This window comes from Somniosus microcephalus, chromosome 13 (genome assembly GCF_052327205.1).
Source record: "Somniosus microcephalus isolate GS21.2 chromosome 13, FLI_Smic_1.0, whole genome shotgun sequence".
Classification (NCBI taxonomy): domain Eukaryota; kingdom Metazoa; phylum Chordata; class Chondrichthyes; order Squaliformes; family Somniosidae; genus Somniosus; species Somniosus microcephalus.
Genome location: NC_140999.1, coordinates 182,685,309 through 182,709,700, shown reverse-complemented (window position 1 = coordinate 182,709,700; position 24,392 = coordinate 182,685,309). Strand labels below are relative to the sequence as shown.

General features: G+C 46.2%; 1 protein-coding gene and 1 long non-coding RNA gene across 2 annotated transcripts in view; both read right to left on the bottom strand.

Annotated features, from left to right (window-relative positions):
• Nucleotide 1: 1 nt before the first annotated feature.
• LOC147108849 (uncharacterized) lies at nt 2-4,097 on the bottom strand. Its single transcript, XR_015080677.1, has 2 exons — nt 2,904-4,097; nt 2-2,147 (listed from the first exon to the last, which is right to left on the bottom strand). It is a non-coding gene; the product is annotated as an uncharacterized LOC147108849 (long non-coding RNA).
• Nucleotides 4,098-12,707: 8,610 nt separating this feature from the next.
• pigu (phosphatidylinositol glycan anchor biosynthesis, class U) overlaps nt 12,708-24,392 on the bottom strand; it is a 47,852-nt gene continuing 36,167 nt past the window's right edge. The window contains exons 10-12 of the mRNA XM_086005755.1: nt 19,919-20,043; nt 16,978-17,120; nt 12,708-13,882 (exon numbers count right to left, since the gene is read on the bottom strand). Of these exons, the coding sequence (XP_085861881.1) occupies nt 13,769-13,882; nt 16,978-17,120; nt 19,919-20,043 (382 nt within the window). The 3' untranslated portion in view covers nt 12,708-13,768. The remainder of the gene's footprint in view (nt 13,883-16,977; nt 17,121-19,918; nt 20,044-24,392) is intronic.

The following is a 24,392-nucleotide window of genomic DNA, read 5'->3' as shown; positions in this document are numbered from 1 at the left end:
ATTCTCACAATTGTTGATTTTTTTTAATGTCTTTTTGAACAAAAACAACATAATTTACAACAAAAAAGAGAGTCCAATACAGAAATTATGATTTAAACAGGCCCATGTCTCCTTAATCCATTTTTGTATTTTGAACATTCGGTTTGTCTTGAACTAACTGTTCTGGATTTGTGAAGTGTGGAAACCCAGGCCAGCCTGTTGAGAGCAGGGCTCCCTTGATGGTTCATCTGGGTAAGGGAGTGCGTAGCTGAACCCCATCATCCAGTAAGGTCCCAAGTCCCATCTCCAGTCACTGCCCAGTTAGAGGAGGCAGAAACGTTAAACAAATATTTTGTATCTGTCTTTACAGTAGAAGACACAAAAAGCACAAAAATGGTGGGGAACCAAGGGTCTAATGAAGGTGAGGAACTTAATGTAATTAATATAAGTAGTGAAAAAGTACTAGAGAAACTAATGGGACTAAAAGCCGACAAATCCCCTGGACCTGACGGCCTACATCCTAGGGTTCCAAAAGAGGTGGCTGAAGAGATAGTGGATGCGTTGGTTTTGATCTTCCAAAATTCCCTAGATTCTGAAATGGTCCCAGTGGATTGGAAGGTTGCAAATGTAACCCCGCTATTCAAGAAAGGAGGGAGAGAGAAAACCGGGAACTACAGGCCAGTTAGCCTGACATCAGTTGTCGGGAAAATGCTGGAATCCATTGTTAAGGAAGTGGTATCAAGTCACTTTGCCTAATCATATGATTTTCTGAGTCAACATGGTTTTATGAAAGGGAAATCGTGTTTGACAAATGTATTAGAGTTTTTTGAGGATGTAACTAGCAGGGTAGATAAAGGGGAACCAGTGGATGTAGTATACAGGAAACTCTCATTTAAACGGCACCTAAATATCTGGAATTTTCTTAACCGGCAAAATTCATACTCAGAAAACAACACCTCAATAACGGGAAATGTTGCCGAGTCTGAGTCTCCCGCGGTGGCCGAGTTGGTCAGTGGGGGTAGTTCTCCAAACTGCCGCTACTCTGCTTCTTGGCGCTGTCGGAAGTCTGAACACCTCAATAACAGGAGTCTGACTCTCCCGCGCTGCCGGTAGTCCCTTCCGATCCGTCATTTTAGTGTGTGTCTCCCACGCTGCCGGTAGTCTCTTTCGATCTGCCATTTTTCTGTGTCTCTCTCCATCTTTATCGTGAATTATCTCCCCCATCTTGTATTATGGAATTCCCAAAAGTTGGTCCAAGCAAAAGGAAGAGAGTGGCGTTAACATTAAAATAGAAAATCGAGATATGCCAACGGTAGATAACCCTCTCCGCCATCTGGAATTTTTAATCAACCGGCACCATCCCGGTGCCAGATACCAAAGAGTTTCCTGTATTTGGATTTCCAAAAGGCATTCGATAAAGTGCCACATAAAAGATTATTACATAAGATTAGGGCTCATGGGGTTGGGGGTAATATAGTAGTATGGATAGAGGATTGGTTAATGGACAGAAAACAGAGAGTAGGAATAAACAAATCTTTTTCAGGTTGGCAGGCTGTAACGAGTGGGGTGCCGCAAGGATCAGTGTTGGGGCCTCCGCTATTTACAATCTATATTAATGACCTAGATGAAGGGACAGGGTGTAATCTATCCAAGTTTGCTGATGATACAAAGCTAGGTGGGACAGTGAGCTGTGAGGAGAACACAGAGTCTGCAAAGGAATATAGATAGACTAAGTGAGTGGGCAGTAAGGTGGCAGATGGAGTATAATGTAGGGAAATGTGAGGTTATTCACTTTGGTAGGAAGAATAGAAAAGCAGAATTTTTTAAATGGTGAGAAACTTTCAAATGTTGGTGTTCAGAGAGATTTGGGTGTCCTCGTGCAAGAAACACAGAAAGCTAGCATGCAGGTACAGCAAGCAATAAGGAAGGCAAATGGCATGTTGGCCTTTATTGCAAGGGGGTTGGAGTATAAGAGTAAGGAAGTCTTGCTACAATTATACAGGGCCTTGGTGAGACCACACCTGGAGTACTGTGCACAGTTTTGGTCTCCTTATTTAAGGAAGGATATACTTGCCTTGGAGGCGGTGCAACGATGGTTCACTAGATTGATTCCTGGGATGAGAGGGCCGTCCTATGATGAGAGATTGTGTAGAATGGGCCGATACTCTCTGGAATTTAGAAGAATGAGAGGTGATCTCATTGAAACATACAAGATTCTGAAGGGGATTGACAGGGTAGATGCTGAGAGCTTGTTTCTCCTGGCTGGAGTGTTTAGAACTAGGGGGCTCAGGTTAAGGGGTCGGCCATTTAAGACCGAGATGAGGAGGAATTTCTTCACTCAGAGGGTTGTGAATCTTTGGAATTCTCTGCCCCAGAGGGCAGTGGATGCTGAATCTTTGAGTATATTCAAGGCTGAGATAGATTTTTGGACTCTAGGTAAATCAAGGGAGATCGGGTGGGAAAGTGGAGTTGAGGTCGATGATCAGCCATGATCTTATTGAATGGCGGAGCAGGCTCGAGGGGCCGTATGGCCGACTCTTGCTCTTACTTCTTATGTTCTGATGATCTCTGGCAGGGGGTTGGTTACAGTTGGTCAAGGAGGAGGAAGATCAGCTAGGGTTCCATTCTACTGATTACTATCAGCCGACCCCTGCTGAACTAGTTCAGGGGAGGGTGAATTGTGCTCAACTCAATATGCCCTGTGTACTCAAAAGATCCTCTCAACATTTACTATTGAGCTTCCATCATGAAGAATGGATCTTCAGTTAAGATACTTGAGGGCAGTTGATGTCCCTACAACTGGATGGATCTTCAGGAGAGGAGGAGCAGATTAACAAAACGATTATAATTAAAAATTTTAGGAACAATAAAAGTCCACTTGATACAAAAGCATCTCTTGCACATACAATAATCAACCCACCTACCAGCTTTCTCCGTGGGAGCGATCCAGTACTCCTGGGGCATCACTCTATCTCTGCAAATCAGGCTGTGTGATCTCTGTGAGCACCTCACCCCTCTTGATAGAATGATTCCGCAATCCAGCCTAACAGTCTCGAATCCCTTCTCGATCCAGAAATGGATCGAATTGGCTTTTCAGTGTATTTACTGCATCCATTTCAATGTCCTTTCCTGGTAATTTATTGCCAGTGTCTCACGCTTGTGGTGAAATCATTCCAGCAGACTTTGCTTCTTGCTTCCAAACGACCTAATTATTAACTTCACCACAGTGGAAACATTTGCCAGTTTGTTTCATGATCTTGAAAACCCTCGATTAGGATGTCTCAGAATTTCTGTTCCAAAAGAAACAAGCCCAAATTCCTTAACCTTTCCAAATATTTTAAATTCCTGATTCCTGGAATTACCTTTGTTGCTCACCTGTGTAAACTTTCCAGGTTGAAACCCGGCTCCGTAAATGGGAACAGAAGCAATGCTACCCTCACAGTGTCAGCAGTGGCGCGGTGGGTAGCACACTCGCCGCTCATGTCAGAAGGCTGTGGGTTCAAGTCCCACTCCAAAGACTTGACCGCATAAAGCTAGGTCTGCCACTCCAGCGCAGTGCTGAGTGAGGGCTGCACTGTCGGAGGTGTCGTTAAACCGAGGCCCCGTCTGCTCTCTCAGGCGGACGTAAAAGATCCCATGGCCACTATTTTGAAGAAAAGCAGGGGGAACATAAGAAATAGGAGCAGGAGTAGGCCAATCGGCCCTCGAGCCTGCTCCGCCATTCAATAAGATCATGGCTGATCTGATCCTAACCGCCAATCTACTATCACAGAACCATCTCCTGAATCTAACAGAATTAGACACACGAAATAGGAGCAGGATCAGGCTACACAGCCCCTGGGCCCGCTCCGCTACCCACAGGGCCATGACCGATCCGAACCTAGACTCATGTCCAAATTCCTGCCCGCTCCCCGTAACCCTTAATTTCTAGGAAACTGCCTATTTCTGTTTTAAATTTATGTAATGATGTAGCTTCTACAGCTTTTTGGGGCAGCATATTCCATGGACCTACCACCCTCTGAGTGAAGTAGTTCCTCCTCATTTCAGTTTTGAGTTATCCCCGGTGTCCTGGCCAATATTTAGCAGAGCTCTAGAATCTTGCAACAGCTTAGGGTCAGCAACACTTCTAACCCAAAGGCCAACAGCTCGCCAGTGCCTCTCTGCGCTGCGCACAAGACTTACATTTATATAGCACCTTTCACGACCACTGGACGTCTCAAAGCGCTTTACAGCCAATGAAGTACTTTTTGATAATGGAGTCACTGTTATAATGTAGAAAACTCAGCAGCACAGCAAGGTCCCACAAACAGCACTGTGATAATGACCAGATAATCTGTTTTTTGTTATGTTGATTGAGGAATAAATATTGGCCAGGACACCAGGGAAAATTCCCTGTTCTTCTTTGAAATAGTGCTATGAGGATCTTTTACATCCACCTGAGAACAGACGGGGCCTCAGTGCAACGTCACATCTGAAAGATGGCACCTCCAAGAGTGCAGCCCTCCCTCAGCACTGCAGTGTCAGCCTAGATTTTTGTGCTCAAGTCTCTGGAGTGAGATTTGATCCCACAACCTTCCGACTTAGAGGCAAGAGTGCTACCAACTGAGCCACCGCTGACACATAATAGCTGAAACTATTGGCCCAATGGACTCCTTTAGGAGATTCCTGTTACATGGACCTTCAGCTCCTGCACAATGTAGGGTGTCCCTTCACAAGGCTATACTTTCCCAATTGCTCTGTTCACAATCAAGTCCGTGATCCAGGCCACTTCAGAGGTGGCTGCTTTCTCTGCGTCATTCCAATTTTAGAGTATGTGCTGCCAAAGTGAGCACAACGGAGGTCGCTTCATTAGGTGCGGTAATCCAAATTCAGAGTGGCTAGTCCTAGACACATTGTCAATTCACCCCCAAATCTATAAATGACCCTGAGATGAAGAAAGTGGCTTGAGCCTTTTTCCTCTCCAAACCCCAAGTCAGTGCAAGTCATTGCATAGCTAGTGCATCTTTGGAGGGTTACTTCTGCAAGCAATCCATGTTTCTACCCAATTCCTCACCTAATCCAGAGCTGGAAGAATGCTTCTTCATCAGCGTGCTACTTGGTGTCCTTAAGCCCGAGCAACTGAGCTTGTCCACTCTTGCGATGAGGATAGCTTTTCGAGGGAGAAGGCAGTTACAAGGAGCCTTCTTGTAATATTTCACTGCAACGTATCAATGACATTTGAGACACATCTCAATACAACAGCAAACTTATCTGAGAGATTGAAAGTACACTGCATGTTTAAAGACATTTAATAGAACTTGGATTTTCAATGCACTGATCCCAACCTAGACTGCTGTTCATGCTGGGGGGGGGGGGGGGGGGGGAAATATGGCCAGATGGAGATTAAATTACATATACACATTTTTCTGAAACTTGGAGCGAGAGGGGGAAGGTCACTGGATGTGAACAAAGTTCTTTAAAGGTCAGCATTCCCAGGTGACTTACCGTCATAAATGGAAGATTATCTTATTTGAATGTAGAAACTGATGAATGGAACATTTGCCAACTTTTTGAACCCAGTATTAGTATTACATACACCCAGATCTAGTGTAGGCTAGAGCGACGTTCACTTAAAACCTAACCTCGCAAGAGTATGGTGTACTGCATTTCTATTATCCTTATTGCCAGAGTACATGAGACAATTGAGCCAATTAGCACGAGATTAATAAAGAGAGAAAATGCTGGGAATACTCAGTAGGTCAGGCAGCATTTGTGGAGAGAGAAACAGAGTTAAACTTTTAGGTTGATGACCTTTCGTCAGAACTGGAAGAAGTTAAGAGATTTAACAGTTTATAAGCAAGTAGACAGCCAGGGTGGGAAAAAGAGAGGGGAGGAAAGAACAAAATGGAAGGTTTGCAATAGGGTGGAAAGCAGGAATGATTAAATGACAAAAGGGATGATGGTGCAATGCGAAAGAGAGTGGTAATAAGACAAGTAAAGAAACAAAAAGATGGGTCTAGAGGAGCTGGGTTGTTGAAATCAATGTTCAATCCAGAAGGTTGTAAAGTAGCTAATCGAAAGAGGAGACGTTGTTCCTCGAGCTTCATTGGAACAGTGTAGGAGGCCAAGGACAGAGAAGTCAGAGTGGGAGTGGGACAAAGAATTAAAATAACAAGCGACCGGAAGCTCAGGGTCACGCTCGGGGACTGATCGGAGGTGTTCAGCAAAGTCATCACCCAATCTGCGTTTGGTCTCTTCAATGTAGAGGAAAAAGAAAAAAGACTTGCATTTATATAGCGCCTTTCACGACCACCGGACGTCCCAAAGCGCTTTACAGCCAATGAAGTACTTTTTTTTGAAGTGTAGTTACTGTTGTAATGTAGGAAACGCGGCAGCCAATTTGCACACAGCAAGCTCCCACAAACAGCAATGTGATAATGACCAGGTAATTTTTTTTTAGTGATGTTGATTGAGGAATAAATATTGGCCCAGGACACCGGGGAGAACTCCCCTGCTCTTCTTTGACATAGTGCTGTGGGATCTTTTACGTCCACCTCAGAGGGCAGACGGGGCCTCAGTTTAATGTCTCATCCGAAAGACGGCACCTCCAACAGAGTGGTACTCCCTCATAACAACAGAAAATGCTGGAAAAACTCAGCAGGCCAGGCAACATCCGTGGAGAGAAATTAGAGTCAATGCTTCGGGTCAAAACCCTTTATCAAGACTAAAGAGGCACAGGGAATGAAATAGATTAAAAGGCCAGGCTGGGAAGAGAACAAAAGAAGAAGAGACATTAAGAGGTATTCAAAACGAGACGGTGATAGGACTAGTGGAGACAAAAGGAACACCTCCGTTCAGTCCGTAAGGGTGACCCCGAGCTTCCGGTCACCTGTCATTTTAATTCACTGCCCCATTCCCACTCGGACCTCACCGTCCTTGGCCTCTTGTATTGTTCCACGGAAGCTCAACGTAAACTTGAGGAACAGCACCTCATCTTCCGATTAGGCACTTTATAGCCTTCCGGACTCAATATTGAGTTCAACAATTTCAGATCATAACCTCGGCCCCTATTACATTTTACTTACTTTTTTATCCACACCTTTGTTTTGGCCTTCCCCCCCCCCCTTTCCTTTTTCCCCCCTCTCTCCCACATGGCAGCTGTCTGCCATTCTGCCAGCACATTTCACACCTAATCTAGAGCCGTCTTTTGTCTCCACTAGTCCTATCACCATCTCGTCTCTTTTTGAATACCTCTTAATGTCTCTTCTTCTTTTGTTCTCTCCCAGCCTGGCCTCTTAATCTATTTCATTTCCTGTGCCTCTTCAATCTTGATAAAGGGTTTTGACCCGAAACGTTGACTCTAATTTCTCTCCACGGATGTTGCCTGGCCTGCTGAGTTTTTCCAGCATTTTCTGTTGTTATTTTGGATTTCCAGCATCCGCGGTATTTTGCTATCGTACTCCCTCAGTATTGCACTGGAGTGTCAGCGTAGATTTTTTGTGCTCAAGTCCCTGGAGTGGGAATTAAAGCCACAACCTTCTGACTCAGAGGTGAGGGTGCTGCCCACTGAGCCACAGCTGACACAGGAGACCGCATCATGAGCAGCAAACACAGTACACTGTAATTGAAAGTGCAAGTAAATCGCTGTTTCACCTGGAAGGAATGTTTGGGGCCCTGGACAGTGAGAAGGTGAAAAAGCAGGTGTTGTATCTGCTGCATTTGCACGGGAAGGGGAGCGGGTGTTGGGGGTGATAGAAGAGTGGACCAGGGTGTTGTGGAAGGATCGATCTCTTCAGAATGGTGAAAGGGGAGGAGGGGAAGGGAAGGGAATAGGTGTTTGGTAGTGGCATCACGCTGGAGAGGGCCGAAGTGGCGGAGGATGATCCATTGAAAATGGAGGCTGGTGGGGTGGAAGGTGAGGACGGGGGGGGGGGGGGCCCTATTGTGTCTCTGGGATGGAAGGGGAAGATGTGGGGGCAGAAGTGCGGGAAATGGGATGGATACAGTCGAGGGCCCTGTCAACCACAGTGGAGTGGAATCCTTGGTTGAGGGAAAAAGACATCGGAAGCACTGGTAATGGAAAGCGGCAATGGCAGAACAGATGCAGCGGAGACGGAGAAACTGGAAGAACAGGAGAGAGTCCTCACAGGAAATGGGGTGGGAAGATGTGCAATCAAGATAGTTGTGGAAGTCAGTGGGCTTATATAGTAATTGGTTGACAGCCTATCCCCAGAAATGGAGATAGAGAAGTCGAGGAAGGGAAGAGTCATAGATGGACCAGGGAGGAGTGGAAATTTGAAGCAAGTTTGATGAAATTTTCCGCTTCAGGGTGAGAGCAGGAAGCAGCACCGATACAGTCCTCAATGTACTGGAAAAAGAGGTGATGGAGAGAACCCGCGTAAGACTGGAACAAGGAATGTTCCACATATTCCACGGAAAGGCAGGCATAACTAGGGCCCATATGGGTTCCCATAGCGATACCTTTATTTGGAGGAAGTGAGTGGAGTCAAAGTTTGATTAAGGCCAGTTTTGAGCCGTGGACTCAGAAAGCTGCCTAAATTCATTCCATGTAGGACCATTGCAACTGGCGGGAGGCTTTGGTCCCAAAAAGTTTAGGCTGGAGTTGAAAACGCACATAAACAGAAGCCAAAATCCAACAGCCCAGTAAGCAACTCACAGAGATCTCGTTAACACAGCTTTATTTATACAACGGACAGATTATTTATTACCTGTGTAACTTCCAGTTGCGTTACCAAAAAGTAACAATATGCTCTAGTGCATTCAAACCTTTTCAACTGCTATACCCCTTTAAGAATGCCTGTTAAATCTCATCACCGGAATATTGCAGCCACTCCAGGAGCTTGCGTCACTAATGCATTGTTTAGGGAAGGGAGGAATTAGAATCACAGAATCACAGAAACCCCACAGTGCAGATAGAGGCCATTTCGGCCCATCGAGCCTGCACCGACACATATCCCACCCGATCCCCGTAACCCCTACACCAACACATATCCCACCCGATCCCCGTAACCCCACATATTTAATCCCCCTAACACTAAGGGTCAATTTTTTTTATCATAGCCAATCAACCTAACCCGCACATCTTTGGACTGTGGGAGGAAACCGGAGCACCCGGAGGAAACCCACGCAAACATGGGGAGAATGTGCAAACTCCACACAGTCACCCGAGGCCGGATTCGAACCCGGGTCGCTGGCGCTGTGAGGCAACAGTGCTAACCACTATGCCACCACTATGGGGGGGGGGGGGGGGGGGGGGGGGGGGGGGGGAAACACAAAAAAAATCTGATCCCTGTCTATTTTTTTGGTATAGGCCAACAAGTATCTGTCTCTCACCCATATCCCTCCCCCATCCAATAATTACAACAGCACTTTTACACCCCAACCCTGTAACTTAGTGTATTTTGGTGTAGCAGTAAGAGTGTATTTATTGAGTTTCCACTGGCAAGTGGGTCGGTAACCAGAGGACACAGATTTAAGGTTACTGGCAAAAGAGCCAGGGAGGGAGGTGAGGTGAATTTGTTTTATGCAGTGTGTTACCATGATCCGAAATGCACTGCCTGAAAGCAGATTCAATAGTAACTTTCAAAAGGGAATTGGATAAATAGTTGAAGGGAAGAATATTGCAGGGCTATTGGGGAAAGAGCAGGGGAGTTGGGGCTAACTGGAGAGCTTTCAAAGATCCCGACACAGGGACCATTGGCCGCCTTCTGTGCTGCAAGACTCCATGAATATTATTTTGTTTGTTATGTATTTTGAATTCTGAAAGTGACTCTCAGCACTCAGTTAACTCCTTTGTCGCAGGCAGCACTGGCCATACATGAGAAAGAAAGCTAGCCTGTATTTTCCTCCCTCCCCAGCATAAACTGCAACCATCAATTTGACCCAACAAATTTTTACACATCTACCATTGTACAGTGTATCACACCAAGATAAAATGTTATGAAAAAAGCATTAAAAAACCCAAATCATTTTTGCTGTCATTGAGCTCAATTTTCGGTTGTCATGAACTGCAGCAAAAGTGACTGAATTTACACATTTCAGAAAGTTATGCACAAAAGCATTTGAACATGTATATAAAGAACTTCACTTGAAATGTGACAAATAAAATGATCCGCAGACCACAAAGTAGGTGATCTTTTTAGCACAATTATTTATGACGCGCTGCTTTACCTCCTGCTCGTGTAAGGATTACCACGACTAAACCTTAAAAGTACCTGCTCGCCTTACTTAAGTGCTGGTGGCAGTATCACCAATACTGTGATCAATGTACCAAACAGTTTTCTTGATGAAAACTTTTAATTTCAAGCCGAGCAGTATTCCAGTTTTGAATGTGGGCGGAAGGAACGACTAAAGCCGTACGTTTGTAGAACAGCGGTCATTTCAGAGGGTCTAGAGGGAGCAGCAGGATCCAATACAAAAACAAATTACCCCTGAAGAACAGCCGCACAATATTAAGTCACCATTCCTTTAAGTGGAGTTCAGTCCGCCGAGTGCCCTACCTGCAACTAGAGGCCATCTTTATATATTGGTGGTAGCGCAACTGACCCCTTCTCCCCCCCTTTTTAGAAAATTGTACCTACATGTTCCCAGTCCTCATTGAAGGGCCAACAGCATAATCCCACACTCAGCACTGCCTCCAAATGTCACTCTCAAGACCCAGGACAAATCAGAGCCCTTGGACACCATCGGAAGCAAGAGTTCATTTCCTTTATGTTATAAAAATGCCCTGTCAGCAGAGGGAGTACCTTAGCTCCTGCTGCGGATAGAACACGACCAATATAAATTGCCTTGATCACCAGCGGCATATTTAAAGCCCCGTTATGTTTCCACCAACTACAAATCACTAGCAAGCTTTCGATTGTTCTTTCCAAAAAATAATTCCTCCCCCACCCCCCTCCAATTTGATCGCCCTCTCTCCTAAAGGCACTGAGCCCTGTAGTGGAAAGGCTCCCCAGGCACCATAATACAGAAACCCATTTGTTGTATGTGAGCATTGACAATTAGTGTTTTGGCAGGCTATTCAAAGGTGCCCGAGCCCAACACCCACCCACATCCCCTTTGCAGCAGGGATCACTGGACAGAGATCAGGCGCGAGAACACCCTGGCTGACTGACGCCTCTCTCTCCCACAGTTACTGAGGGCTATACTAGCATCACTAGAGAGCTCCAGGTGGGCAGAGGAAATGCTTCAAGGACACCCTCAAAGCCTCCTTGAAAAAGTGTAACATCCCCACCGACACCTGGGAATCCCTGGCCCAAGACCGCACAAAGTGGAGGGGAAGCATCCGGGAAGGCGCCGAACACCTCGAGTCTCTTCGCCGGGAACATGCAGAAGCCAAGTGCAGGTAGCGCACGTCAACCCAAGCACCCCACCCACCTGCCCCTTCAACCACCGTCTGCCCCACCTGTGACAGAGACTGTAGGTCCTGCATTGGACTCAGCAGTCACCTGCGAACTCATTTTTAATGTGGAAGCAAGTCATCCTCGGTTCCGAGGGACTGCCTAAGAAGACTATCACTGTCCACAGCCGAGAGGTTATTAAAGTGCAGACTAAGGTCTGGACCGGAGATCACCCCGAACTGTAAAGCTCACGTCAACACCAGGTAGTGCATTAATTCACTGAGCCACCTTGCCCGGGAAATCTATTATTCAACCTTGCGCGTTCTCAGTAGAAACATTATTCCTCTCTCATTTTGGTTAAGGGGTGACTAAGATTTACCACATCAGCAGTTGCCAGAGGGCCAAAATCTGCAGGTGCTTCATCTTAATGCAAATTATAACATTTACTCCCTTCCACTTCTGCTTTGTAACTTGGAGATCTTCCAAATGAAAGGGGCAGCACCATAAGTGAAGGACTGAATTAAGAAAGAAAGAAAAGCAGCTGTCAAAACCGTCTGGAAACAGACTAACCGGACTTGCATCAGTTGTGGTAGTGGCTATGCTCCACAAGGAAGCACTTGAGTAGCATCGCTGAAGCGTGAATGCTTGCTTTTTGGTTCAATGCTTTACAGAAAGGGTCTCCAAAGTGAAGGCTATGCAGAAATAAAACCGAACCACATGGAACACACTTGAAAAAGAGTGAGAAATAATTTACACTCTCAGTACTTGCTGTTGGGAGTTACCATCTTCGTTAAACAACATAAGTTGCAGTAAATTACAAAAGAAAAATGCCGCAGTGCTTACACAGAGCTATACTGTGGACTGGGTGATGCAATGGGCTGCAGCACTGCTTTCACCTCGAAGCCCAATTATAATCTGTGGAAACTAGCTGCTGAGTACCAGTCAATTTGTTTGCCACAGACCCTCCCATATCTCTGTAACCTCCCCAGCTCTATATCCCTGAGAACTCTGCGTTGCTCCAACTCTGTCCTCGTCGGCCCCTCACTTTCTTCGCCCCACCACTGGCGGCCGTGCCTTCAGCCGTCTAGGCCCCAAGCTCTGGAAAACCCTCCCCAAACCCCTTCGCCTCTCTCCTTCAAGACGCTGCTTAAAATCTACCCCTTTGACCAAGCGTTTGGCCATCTGTCCTAATGTCTCCTCCTTTGGTTCGGTGTCAATGGTGAATGTGCCAAATGTCAGGAATTTACTTTTATATGGATGTAGCAAAATATGTGGTTCTAGTGTACAGCCTCTCAGTATTACATTCCTTGGAAATATAATTCAGCTCTCCCTATTATATGCCTCGGGTGAACAGACTCTCCTTATAACATGGGTGGAGGAAGTGAGATATAGAACACATTACACTCTTTATAAACAGTCCACAATAAAGTATACAATACAGTCCCATACTAATTGAACTTAATTTTTTGAGAGCGAGTGCAATGCCTGCCACTCGTTACATTGCCCTCATGACCAAAGCATTTTGTTCATTAGAAGGTGTGCACTTATACAGTGGGAAAAACATTCCATAACACAGGATAATAGTGTAACGTGAACATTTCAGAAGCCAAAGGCTTTGATTAGCTTTATCAACAGAATCTTACAATCATTTTGGGGTGTATAGCAGAGAGTGTTATAACAGAAGTTTATAAGGAAAAGGATGTATTGTACATTCAGTTAATGATTTAGACTTGACAATATTTTTAGCCCATTTATCTCACACACTTCAAACCCCCCACCCATTTTTAAATTTCAGGCAGCAAGATCAACTCCACTTCTCAGAAGTGTGGTCAAGTCTCCAGAGTAAGGTGAACAGCAGACACGCGCCAATCAGAAAGGACAGCCTTTAGTCCGACACTTTTGGCAGGTACGGTTGAGCCTCCCGTGGTAGCAGAGTTGGGAGTCACTGGAATACACCTCATACTAGAACACAGCTGGGAAGAGAAACCCATCTGGAGTTAACCAGCATTCCGCAGGAGCCCTCGCCTTTAGTCACCCACCACCCAGCCAAGGGCTGCAGAGGGAAGAGAGAAACAGGAGCATGTATAAACATGAACACTGTGCCACGAGCATCTGAATTCCCAGGCTAGTACAACTCCAGTGCAATATTATGACTCGTACCATCCAGAAACCAGAAAAAGATTAGGGACTAACTTTCAAAAAAATAACTTACGGAGTTCTAAAACTTTTCAAGTTGACAGTACTTTGAACTTAAACTCTTGTCCTCCTGGTGCTTCGAGCTCCATAAAAACAAACACATTTAAGTGATTGAATCCTGCAATCCATAGCTGTACCACAATAAGAGATACTGTATATCAGTTAAAGATGTCCTTAGCAACAGTACCTCCCAACAAAATAAAACAGGAGCGTGTTGGGATTTTAATGTTAATACATGGCAGTAATTGGTCCCCTTATTTAAGAACGACGTGGGCTGCTTTTCCATCCTGGGATTTCAAATGAAGTCCCTCGACGAGATGATACTCTCTCCGAATGTAGGCATAGAAGTAATCAGAAATCAACAGGATCTGTGGAGGAATATTAGACATTACCAGTTATCACACCAATGTTAAATAAGGATGACTCAAACTATCTTGCTAACAAACTAAAATAGGTGATGTAGCATGCACATATGGACTAGCTAAGGGCTCCTGCAATAAATTATAGAATCATAGAAAGTTACAGCACGGAAGGAGGCCATTTCGGCCCATCGTGTCAGCGCCGGCCAACAAAGAGCTCTCCAGCCTAATCCCACTTCCCAGCTCTTGGTCCGTAGCCCTGCAGGTTACAGCATCCCAAGTACTTTTTAAATGTGGTTAGGGTTCCTGCCTCTACCACCCTTTCAGGCAGTGAGTTCCAGACCCCCACAACCCTCTGGGTGAAGAAATTTCCCCTCAAATCCCCTCTAAATCTTCTACCAATTATTTTAAATCTGTGCCCCTGGTTTTTGACCCCTCTGCTAAGGGAAACAGGTCCTTTCTATCCACTTTATCTGTGCCTCTCATAATTTTATACACCTCAATAAGGTCTCCCCTCAGCCTCCTCTGTTCCAAGGAAAACAGACCCAACCTATCCAGTCTTTCCTCATAGCTAAGATTCTCTACACCCGGCAACATCCTTGTAAATCTCCTCTCTACCCTCTCTAGTGCAATCACATCTTTCCTGTAATGTGGTGACCAGAACTGCACGCAGTACTCTAGCTGAGGCCTAACTAGTGTTTTATACAGTTGAAGCATAACCTCCCTGCTCTTGTATTCTATGTCACGGCTAATAAAGGTAAGCATTCCGTATGCCTTCTTAACCACCTTATCTACTTGATTATTGCCCTGATGGCTACACAAGTGATTCAGAACGTGCCTTACTAACCAAAGCCTGTGACCGTTATTACCCGTTGATTATTAAAATAAATTAGATGGCCTGGGCTGCTGCTCATGTCAGGTTAGGGTTTAATAAGGTCAGGAGCATTATACCACGTAATGCACGATATTCTAAAGTGCCGCTGTATCTAACAAGGTGCAATTGCTGTGCCCTCCTCAGATCAATTAGTGGATGCAGGAGTTCTCCCCGGTGTTCTGGCCAATATTTATCCCTTACCCAACATCACAAACATTATCTCGTCATTATCGCATTGCTGTTTGTGGTATCATGCTGTGCGCAAATTTCCTATATTACAACAGTGACTACACTTCAAAAGTACTTCATTGGCTGTAAAGCGCTTTGAGGCGCCCCGAGGTGGTGAAAGGCACTATATAAATGTAAGTTCTTTCTTTTTATTATATTTTGTGGCCTTAAAGAGATGCAGCCTCACTTTAACAGCAGAATATTACATTCCGTCTAACATGGCCCTAATAAGGTAGCGAGTCATCTGACTTATCCAGCTACACCATGGGAGCTCCACTAATATAGTGAGGTACCATTTTAGGTGCACCTGCAGGCCTCAAATCTTTCCTCCTGAGGGATGGGGAGGGAGGGAAAGATTACTTAGCCACTGTTAAGCAGAGTAAATTCATGACCGTGCCTGTATAGGGATGCACAAGCACAGACCCTTGGTTTAAGGAGTAAATTCTTTTAAAGGGGAATTATATTCCACTGAAATACCCCATTGTGTCAAGTGCTAAAAGAAGGTACACTTAGTGTACTTTTTTTGAGGTTGTAACTAGCAGAATAGATAAAGGGGGAACCAATGGATGTGGTGTATTTGGATTTTCAGAAGGCATTCGATAAGGTGCCACACAAGAGGTTATTAAACAAAATTAGGGCTCATGGGATTGGGGGGTAATATACTAGCATGGATTGAGGATTGGTTAACGGACAGAAAACAGAGAGTAGGAATAAACAGGTCATTTTCGGGTTGGCAGGCAGTAACTAGTGGGGTACCTCAAGGATCAGTGCTTGGGCCTCAGCTATTCACAATCTACATCAATGATTTGGATGAGGGGACCAAATGTAATATATCCAAGTTTTCTGATGATACAAAGCTGGGTGGGAATGTAAGTTGTCAGGAGGATGCAAAGAGGCTGCAAGGGGATGTAAACAGGCTAAGTGAGTGGGCAAGAACATGGTAAATGGAATATAATGTGGAGAAATGTGAAGTTATCCACTTTGGTAGGAAAATAGAAAAGCAGAGTTTTTTTTTAAAATGGTGCGAGATTGGGAAATGTTGGTGTTCGGAGGGACCTGGGTGCCCTTGTACACGAATCACTGAAAGTTAACATGCAGGTACAGCAAGCAATTAGGAAAGCAAATGGTATGTTGGCCTTTATTACAAGAGGATTTGAGTATAAGAGTAAAGACGTCTTACTGCAATTATATAGGGCCCTGGTGAGACCACACCTGGAGTATTGTGTACAGTTTTGGTCTCCTTACCTATTGAAGGATATACTTGCCATAGAGGGAGTGCAACGAAGGTCCACCAGACTGATTCCTGGGATGGGGGGATTGTCCTATGAGGAGAGATTGAGTAGACTAGGCCTATATTCTCTAGAGTTTAGAAGAATGAGAGGTGATCTCATTGAAACATACTAAATTCTTACAGGGCTTGACAGGGTAGATGCAGGGAGGATGTTTCCCCTGGCTGGGGAGTCTAGAACCAGGGGTCACAGTCTCAGAATAAGGGGTCGGCCATTTAGGACTGAGATAAGGAAAAGTTTCTTCACTCAGAGGGTGGTGAATCTTTGGAATTCTCTACCCCAGAGGGCTGTGGAGGCTCAGTCGTTGAGTATATTCAAGACAGAGATCGATAGATTTTTGAATATTAAGGAAATCAAGGGATATGGGGAAAGTGGAGTTGAGGTAGAAGATCAGCCATGATCTTATTGAATGGCGGAGCAGGGTCGAGGGGCCGAATGGCCTACTCCTGCTCCTATTTCTTATGTTCTTAGCGGCTTTGCATAGTCACTTCTTGCCCCATTTTATACTTTAGCATTGCTGCTTAGAGGCAACCTAATGGACATTGTGTGTGTACAACTTCCCCTCCTTTGATCTCATGAAATTCTATCTAGTGGCACCACTAATGGGGAACTGTACCCACAAACGACGGCCTCCATTTACCCAGGCAGGACTTCTGCTCTAACAGTAGTCCACATAGGTACAGGCACTCTGACAGGTTAACTAGTACACAAACCTGTCCAACATTGAAAGCCAAGGTAATGGCATAGTAGAAGTTGGAATTCGCACTTCCAGCATAAATCCAAAGATGCCACAGAACGGGGAACAGCACCGATGAAGAGATCAACATGCAGGTCACCACAAAGATGTTCCGAAGGACTGAAAAATACAAACACAAATTAAGTTGGCCACTTTAATCCGGCACATTTTCCGAGACAATGCCTTTGGCGCCAGGACGACCTTCAGCTAGCCACTGCCAGGAGAGACATATTCTCGTTTGGATTTTTCCTTTGCCAACAGTGCGGGAAGCAAATGAGAACTTGCTGGGCTTTCATTGGACTTCAGTTGAGTTCAAGAACTTAGCAGATGTCCTAACTCTGTAGCACAAGCCTGTTGGAGCACTAAGAGAGCAGTATGCCACATTTATTGATCAGCAAAACTACCTGCTTTTTCCCTGGTGGCTTAGTGGATAAGATTCCGTCTTGATGCAGTAGCTCGCCAGAGGGTCCCAGGTTCAAGGAGTGATGAGCATGCAAGTGGCTTGGTTCAGGAAGAGAAGACAGCAAAACTATTATTGCTCCTCACGGCAGATCCTGAAGTTACAGGAAACTCTCAATTTACCAGCACCTAAATAACCGGAAATCTCTGTTAAGCGGCAAAATTCAGGAGTAGGTTCAGGTAAGTTCTACTTCATATTAGTGGCAGTTCCTGGATCTGTGGCTGTGTAACTGGGGTTCGTGCACTTGTGGGACGCTTGGTCTGCGGCCGGAGTTCCTGCACATGTTGCTAAGCAACAGGGAAACCTGGATTTGTTGCTGTGTACGGAGTTCTCGTACCTTTTAAACTATACCTCTCTGTAATCCGGACTTTTTGATAAACCGGCACCACGCTGGTCCCGTTGGTGCCAGATAATAAAGAGTTTCCTGTATATTGTGGGGGCAATAGCTCTACAAAGTAGTTGAAAAACGAGGAAGAGAAAATGAAAAGGGCAATTCAAGTGTCCACCAGCAGAGGGCGTTAGAAAGGAAAATCAATGATCATTGGTTCTGCAGTGACATATTATTCCCAGCAGTCTGCTGCTGGGAAGTAGCACCAATTCCAAACATCTTCAGTCCTATGTGACTATTATATTTTATTACCATTTCCTCATATTATATCACATTAGTTGAACAGCAGTAAGGAAAATTCAAAAATAAAAACAGAAAATGCAGGCAGCATCTGTGGAGCGAGAAACAGAGTTAACGTTTCAGGTCGATGACCTTTCGTCAGAATGGGAAAAGGTTAGAGATGTAACAGGTTTTTAAGCAAGTGCAGAGGCAGGGAAAGGGGGGGGGGGGGCGGGGGGAGAGTGAAGAACAAACGGGAGGTCTGTGATGGGGCGGCAGGCAGGAGAGATGGTGCAAGGCGAAAGGAGATGGCAATGGGACAAGTAAAGACACAAAGGATGGGTCTAGAGGCAGTGTAAATGGGAATATCAGGAAAATTCAAAAATGGTTTTAATAAAAAGACTATTACAAGACCAAATATTCAGCATTGAGTTTCTAACTAACGATCTCAAATTCCTAAACCATTTAGGATTGAACTACAGGAAACTTTCTGGTATCCAGCACGGACGGGACTGACCTGGTGCCGGTCCATCAACAATGCCGGATAACCGAACGCTATAGTTAAAAGATACGGAGCTTCTGAGCTCCGTCTAAAGCAACAAACCCTGTTGCTTAGCTTCAAAACAATCGGCACAAGTTGCAAGCGTCTCTGTAGCTTAGCAACAGCTTCAGCTACACGCTTGCACAGCCACAAATGAGTAAAAAAGTAACTAAAAGTAAAAAAAAGTTATCTGAACCGACTCCTGAATTTTGCCGGTGGATAGAGCGTTCCGGTTATTTAGTGGCCGGTTAAATCGAAAGTTTCCTGTATTGCATTCACTGTACAGGTACTTGAAAAAGAAGAATATAACAGAATACAGGGGGAAAAGGCAGAGCGATGCGACTGAAGTAGATACAAAAAGTTAAGGAATTAGCACCAGCATTAGCCTGATGGGCCAAATGGCCACCTTCTGTGTTGTCATTTCTACATTGCCCAAGATCCTGTACAGATTGCAATACCTGGTGATCATAGGCAGAATCTGAAAATAAATAAAATTGCGCTGTAGGCCAGCGATGGCTCAGTGTGTACATGCACTGCCCAATGTGGTACTGAGCCAGGCAAGTGCAGGAAGATCCCAGTCCTGACCCCTGATATCAGCCAGGGCACCAGTATGGGTATTTTTGTTCATTCTTGGGATGTGGGCGTCGCTGACAGGGCCGACAATTATTGCCCATCCCTAGTTGCCCTGAGAAGGCGGTGGTGGGCCAACTGAGTGACTTGCAAGGCCACTTTCAGAGAGGCAGTTAAGAGGCAGCCACATTGGTGTGGGACTGGAGTCACATATAGGCCAGACCGGGTAAGGACAGCAGGTTTCCTTCTTTAAAGGATGTTAGCAAACCAATGTGACAATATGACAAGCTGACAGCATCATGGTCACTTTTATTAATATCAGCTCTTACTAAAAACTGTATTGAAATTCTCAAACTGCTATGATGGGATTTAAATCCCATTCTGTGGATTATTAATTCCAGAGTCCAATAACGTAACCACTACAATACCGCAACCCCTTTCAGTTGACAGTGCTTGGAGTGCCCAAGGATGAGGGATGGCAAAAATTACTCATTGCCATGAGTAACCTCTGCTGGAAGGTGCAAGTGACGGGAGAGGAGGCTCAGACTCCATGGTGATGCTTGCCAAGGCTGTCAATTCACCATTAACACTCGTGCAGAAAAAGTGGTTACATGGGTGAGCTATTGCAGGGCTGCTAGCACGGAGGTAACTATTCCCCAGCAGGGGCAGAAGAGAACATTAAAGAAAAATATAAAATCCTATTGTTAGTGCCAGATACGCTCCATCAATGTTGTACTTACATCTGTAAAGGTGATTCCACATAGGCAGGAAGGCCATATACAGCGCTACATCCCCTACGGTAGGGTAAGACTTGAAAATTGCAATGATTGCAATCTGAATGAACATGAAAAACATGGGATGATCTCTGCAAAAGGAATAAAAAGAGTAGCATCATAGCAATCGCGACCAAGTTATTAAAAAAAAAAATGCAGATAGGTCAATAAGTAACCAAGTTTACAACTCGCACACTGAACATTAACTGCTCAATAGCTAACAGCATGCTTCAAACATCTGGCAGCTAACTGATCTATTAACAACATTAAATGCTGGAAACTGAAGAACCCTTAATTTACAACAAGGTTTTACTAGGCTGTTCTCTGCTTTTCATATTAAGTGATCCTTTCATCAATAGAACAAATAATATGTGGAACATGGAGGTTTAGAACCAGGTCATCAGCAGAACCATTATGTGCAATACATAACATAAGAATATAAGAGATAACAGCAGGAGTGGGTCATACGGCCCCTCGAGCCTGCTCCACCATTCAATAAGATCATGGCCAACCTTTGACCTCAACTCCACTTTCCCGCCCGATCCCCATATCCCTTGATTCCCCTAGAGTCCAAAAATCTACCCATCTCGGCCTTGAATATACTCAAAGACTCAGCATCCACAGCCCTCTGGGGCAGAGAATTCCAAAGATTCACAACTCTGAGTAAAGAAATTCCTCCTCATCAAAGTCTTAAATGGCCAACCCCTTATGCTGAAACTATGCCCCCTAGTTCTAGACTCTCCAGCCAGGGGGAAAACAGCCTGTCAATCCCCCTTAGAATCTTAAATGTTTCAATGAGATCACCTCTCATTCTTCTAAATTCCAGAGAGTGGCCCAATCTACTCAATCTCTACAAGAGGTGTCAGTTTAGAATTTTAAGTATCAGTACTGTTATAAACCTCATCATCATAAAGAAACTACTCATGAAATAACACTGGACGGCCAGCTGGTGGCGCCGCCCAAGGAGTATAAATACTCGGGCGTGGGCCCAGCTTACCAGGGACATTTTGTAAGACAGGAACTAGTGAAGTACAACTAGACCTCCATGTTCTGAAACAAGTTGATTAAAGTCTTGCTTTACACTCGAACCAAGTGCGTAGTGAGTTTTATTACGTCAAGTACTATTTTCTTTTTAAAGAGAACGCTTTATATTGTACTCTCCCTGGGCCCGATCACCTGGCTAAGAGGATTGCCTGCTGACCCAAGATGAAGAACACTTCAAATACTTCCACAATTTTGCTTGCCAGTATTATTAACTCACCCAAAACTATGCACAACAGGTGTGAACTGGACGCGAGCCATTTGTTTTTTTTTTACATTTAATGCAACTCATTTTTAGGGTCTCCCTGTACCACACACACAACTCAGCTCAGACAGAAGGCAAACAACTAGCACCCAAACCCCTGCCAATGCTGCCCTGTAATCTTTCACTCATGCTAAAGACTCTCTGTTCTCATGTGCACTCACGGCACTGACCAGTGGAGTTATATGCGAGCGCGGCAGGGTTGCCTCAGCCTCCTACTTGTCCTCACTTCCCGTCTCTGGGTAAGTGCTTCCAAAGGACAGTCAGCTTTACTGGGCCAGGAACTCATCAATATGGGAATTTGTAGAGGATTTAAGCACATAATCTGGATTGACACTCCACTGCAGCATTGAAGGGGTGCTGAATATCAGAAGTCCCCTCATCTGAATGACGTGCCGGAGACACTCTCACATGGTAGAACACAAGGGCACAGCAACAAGCTTTTGCACCTGCATTTTCCAAACTGCACTTTAAAATGTTCAGGAGCAAATATACTCAAAGTAAACAGTTTGGACATCTTCTATCCAGGTTAGTGTGAAATCAACAGGTAAAAAACACAGGACTTACTGTGGTAAACCACTGTTTGTATTCCACTGTGTACATGCCTGGACATGCCTCGGCTGACTCCTCCCACAAGTCCTAGTATAAAGGTGGCTGCTCCCCAGCCCTTTGTATTTCTGGACCGGTCGACCACTCGAGGCAGACCTCCATTCTTTTGTTAATAAAAGCCTTTAGTTACTCTTCTAACTCTCAGTCTTTTATGAGTAATTAATAGCGCATCAATTTTATTAACAAAATTTTTATAATGGAAAAGATCCTCACACCAGCATGCCTGGACTTAAATCATCGGGAGGCGGACTCATCCACCAAGTTTACTCACTGGCTTAAGTGTTTCGAAAAATTCCTGACCGCCTCCGAAGCAATCAAATCGGAAGAGGACAAACTGGATGTCCTGACCTCCAAAGTGAACCACCGAGTGTACTCGGTCATCCAAGACGCGACCTCATACGCGGATGCTATCAAGCTCCTCAAGGACCAGTACACGCGCCCAGTGAACAAAGTGTACGCCAGGCACCTTCTGGGGAGTCGTAAACAACCTGGGGAATCGACCGTGGAATATCTTCAGGCACTGTCCGTGCTTGGCCGGGCCTGTGGGTGTAAGGATGTAAAGGCCGCCGTGTACACAGAGGAACTTATCCGGGACGCTTTTGTAGCGGGCCACAGATCCAATTACACCCGACAGCGACTGTTGGAGCAGAGTGACCTCAACCTCAACAAGGCCTCTGAACTCGCACTATCATTGGATGCAGCCTACCAGGGCATGGATGCCTACTCCTCTGCACCGTGGACGCCGCGGGGAACGACAGCCTGGGACACGGTAGGACCGCCTCATAGCGCCGTGCCACCCCAGCCACACCCCAGCAATGGCCCAACTACCGCAGCAGTGTCCCAAGGCCAGACAGCAGTGCCCCAAGGCCAGAAATGCTACTTCTGTGGCCAGGCAAAACACCCCAGAGCGCGCTGCCCGGCGAAAAACGCGATCTGCTCGGGCTGCGGGAAGAAGGGACACTACGCTAGCGTCTGCAGGGCCAAAGCCACCCCGAACCCCAGCAGCGCCGTGTGTGGGCCGCCATCTTGGGCCTCCTCGGCCATGTGCGAATCACCGGTACAGCAGCCATTTTGGACGCCTCCAGCCACATGGGGATCATGGACGCCGCCATCTTGGACGACAGCCGGGACGCAGCAGGCCCCCGACACCGCCTCATCTGATACCCGCAGCGACACACCGACCCCTACGCTGGCATCCGTTACACTGGACCAAGCGAGACCGCACCAACTGGCCAGTTCCACAATGGACATTAAGGTAAATGGTCACGATACAATCTGCCTTTTTGACTCTGGGAGCACGGAGAGCTTCATCCACCCTGACACGGTGCAGCGTTGCTCTCTCCCAGTCCTGCCTGCGCACCAGCGGATTTCTATGGCCTCCGAGTCCCAGTCAGCGGACATTGGCGGCTACTGCGTGGTGACACTCATAGTAGACGGGACTGTGTACGATAATTTTAAACTTCTGGTCCTGCCCGACCTCTGCGCTGCCGTTCTACTGGGGTTAGATTTTCAGTGCCACCTTAAAAGTGTTACGATGGCGTACGGTGGACCCCTCCCCCCACTCACAGTCCGCAGCCAGCAGCTTCCAAATTGCCCGCCGCGCACCAGGTGCAACCTCTCCACACTCCGAGTCACCCCCCCCCCACTGTTTGCTAACCTCACCCCCGACTGTAAGCCCATCGCCACAAAGAGCAGACGATACAGTGCCGGGGACAGGGTTTTCATTAAAACCGAAGTGGAGCGGCTCCTGAAGGAAGGGATTATTGAGGGCAGCACCAGCCCCTGGCGAGCCCAGGTTGTGGTCGTTAAGACCGGCGGGAAGCAGCGCCTGGTCATCGACTACAGCCAGACAATAAATCGCTACACCCTGCTGGACGCCTACCCACTCCCCCGCATAGCTGATATGGTCAATCAGATCGCGCAGTGCCGCGTCTTCTCGACCATTGACCTGAAATCAGCGTACCACCAGCTCCCTATCTGCCCTGAGGACCGCCAGTACACTGCCTTTGAGGCAAACGGCCGCCTCTATCACTTCCTTAGGGTTCCCTTTGGCGTCACCAACGGGGTCTCCGTCTTCCAAAGGGAGATGGACCGGATGGTAGATCAAAATGCGTTGCAGGCCACTTTCCCATACCTGGACAATGTGACCATCTGCGGCCGTGACTTGCAGGACCATGACGCAAACCTCGAAAAATTCCTCCGCACCGCCCAACTCCTGAACCTGACATATAACAAGGAGAAGTGCATATTCCGCACAGACCGCCTCGCCATCCTTGGCTGTGTTGTGGAACACGGAGTCATCGGTCCCGACCCCGACCGGATGCGTCCCCTTATGGAACTCCCACTGCCCCACTGCCTCAAGGCCCTGAAGAGGTGCCTAGGGTTTTTCTCCTATTACGCCCAGTGGGTCCCCTACTATGCGGACAAGGCCCGTCCGCTGATCAAGTCCACCTCTTTTCCCTTGACGGCAGAGGCCCGCTTAGCCTTCCACTGTATCAAGGAGGACATCGCCAAAGCCACCATGCACGC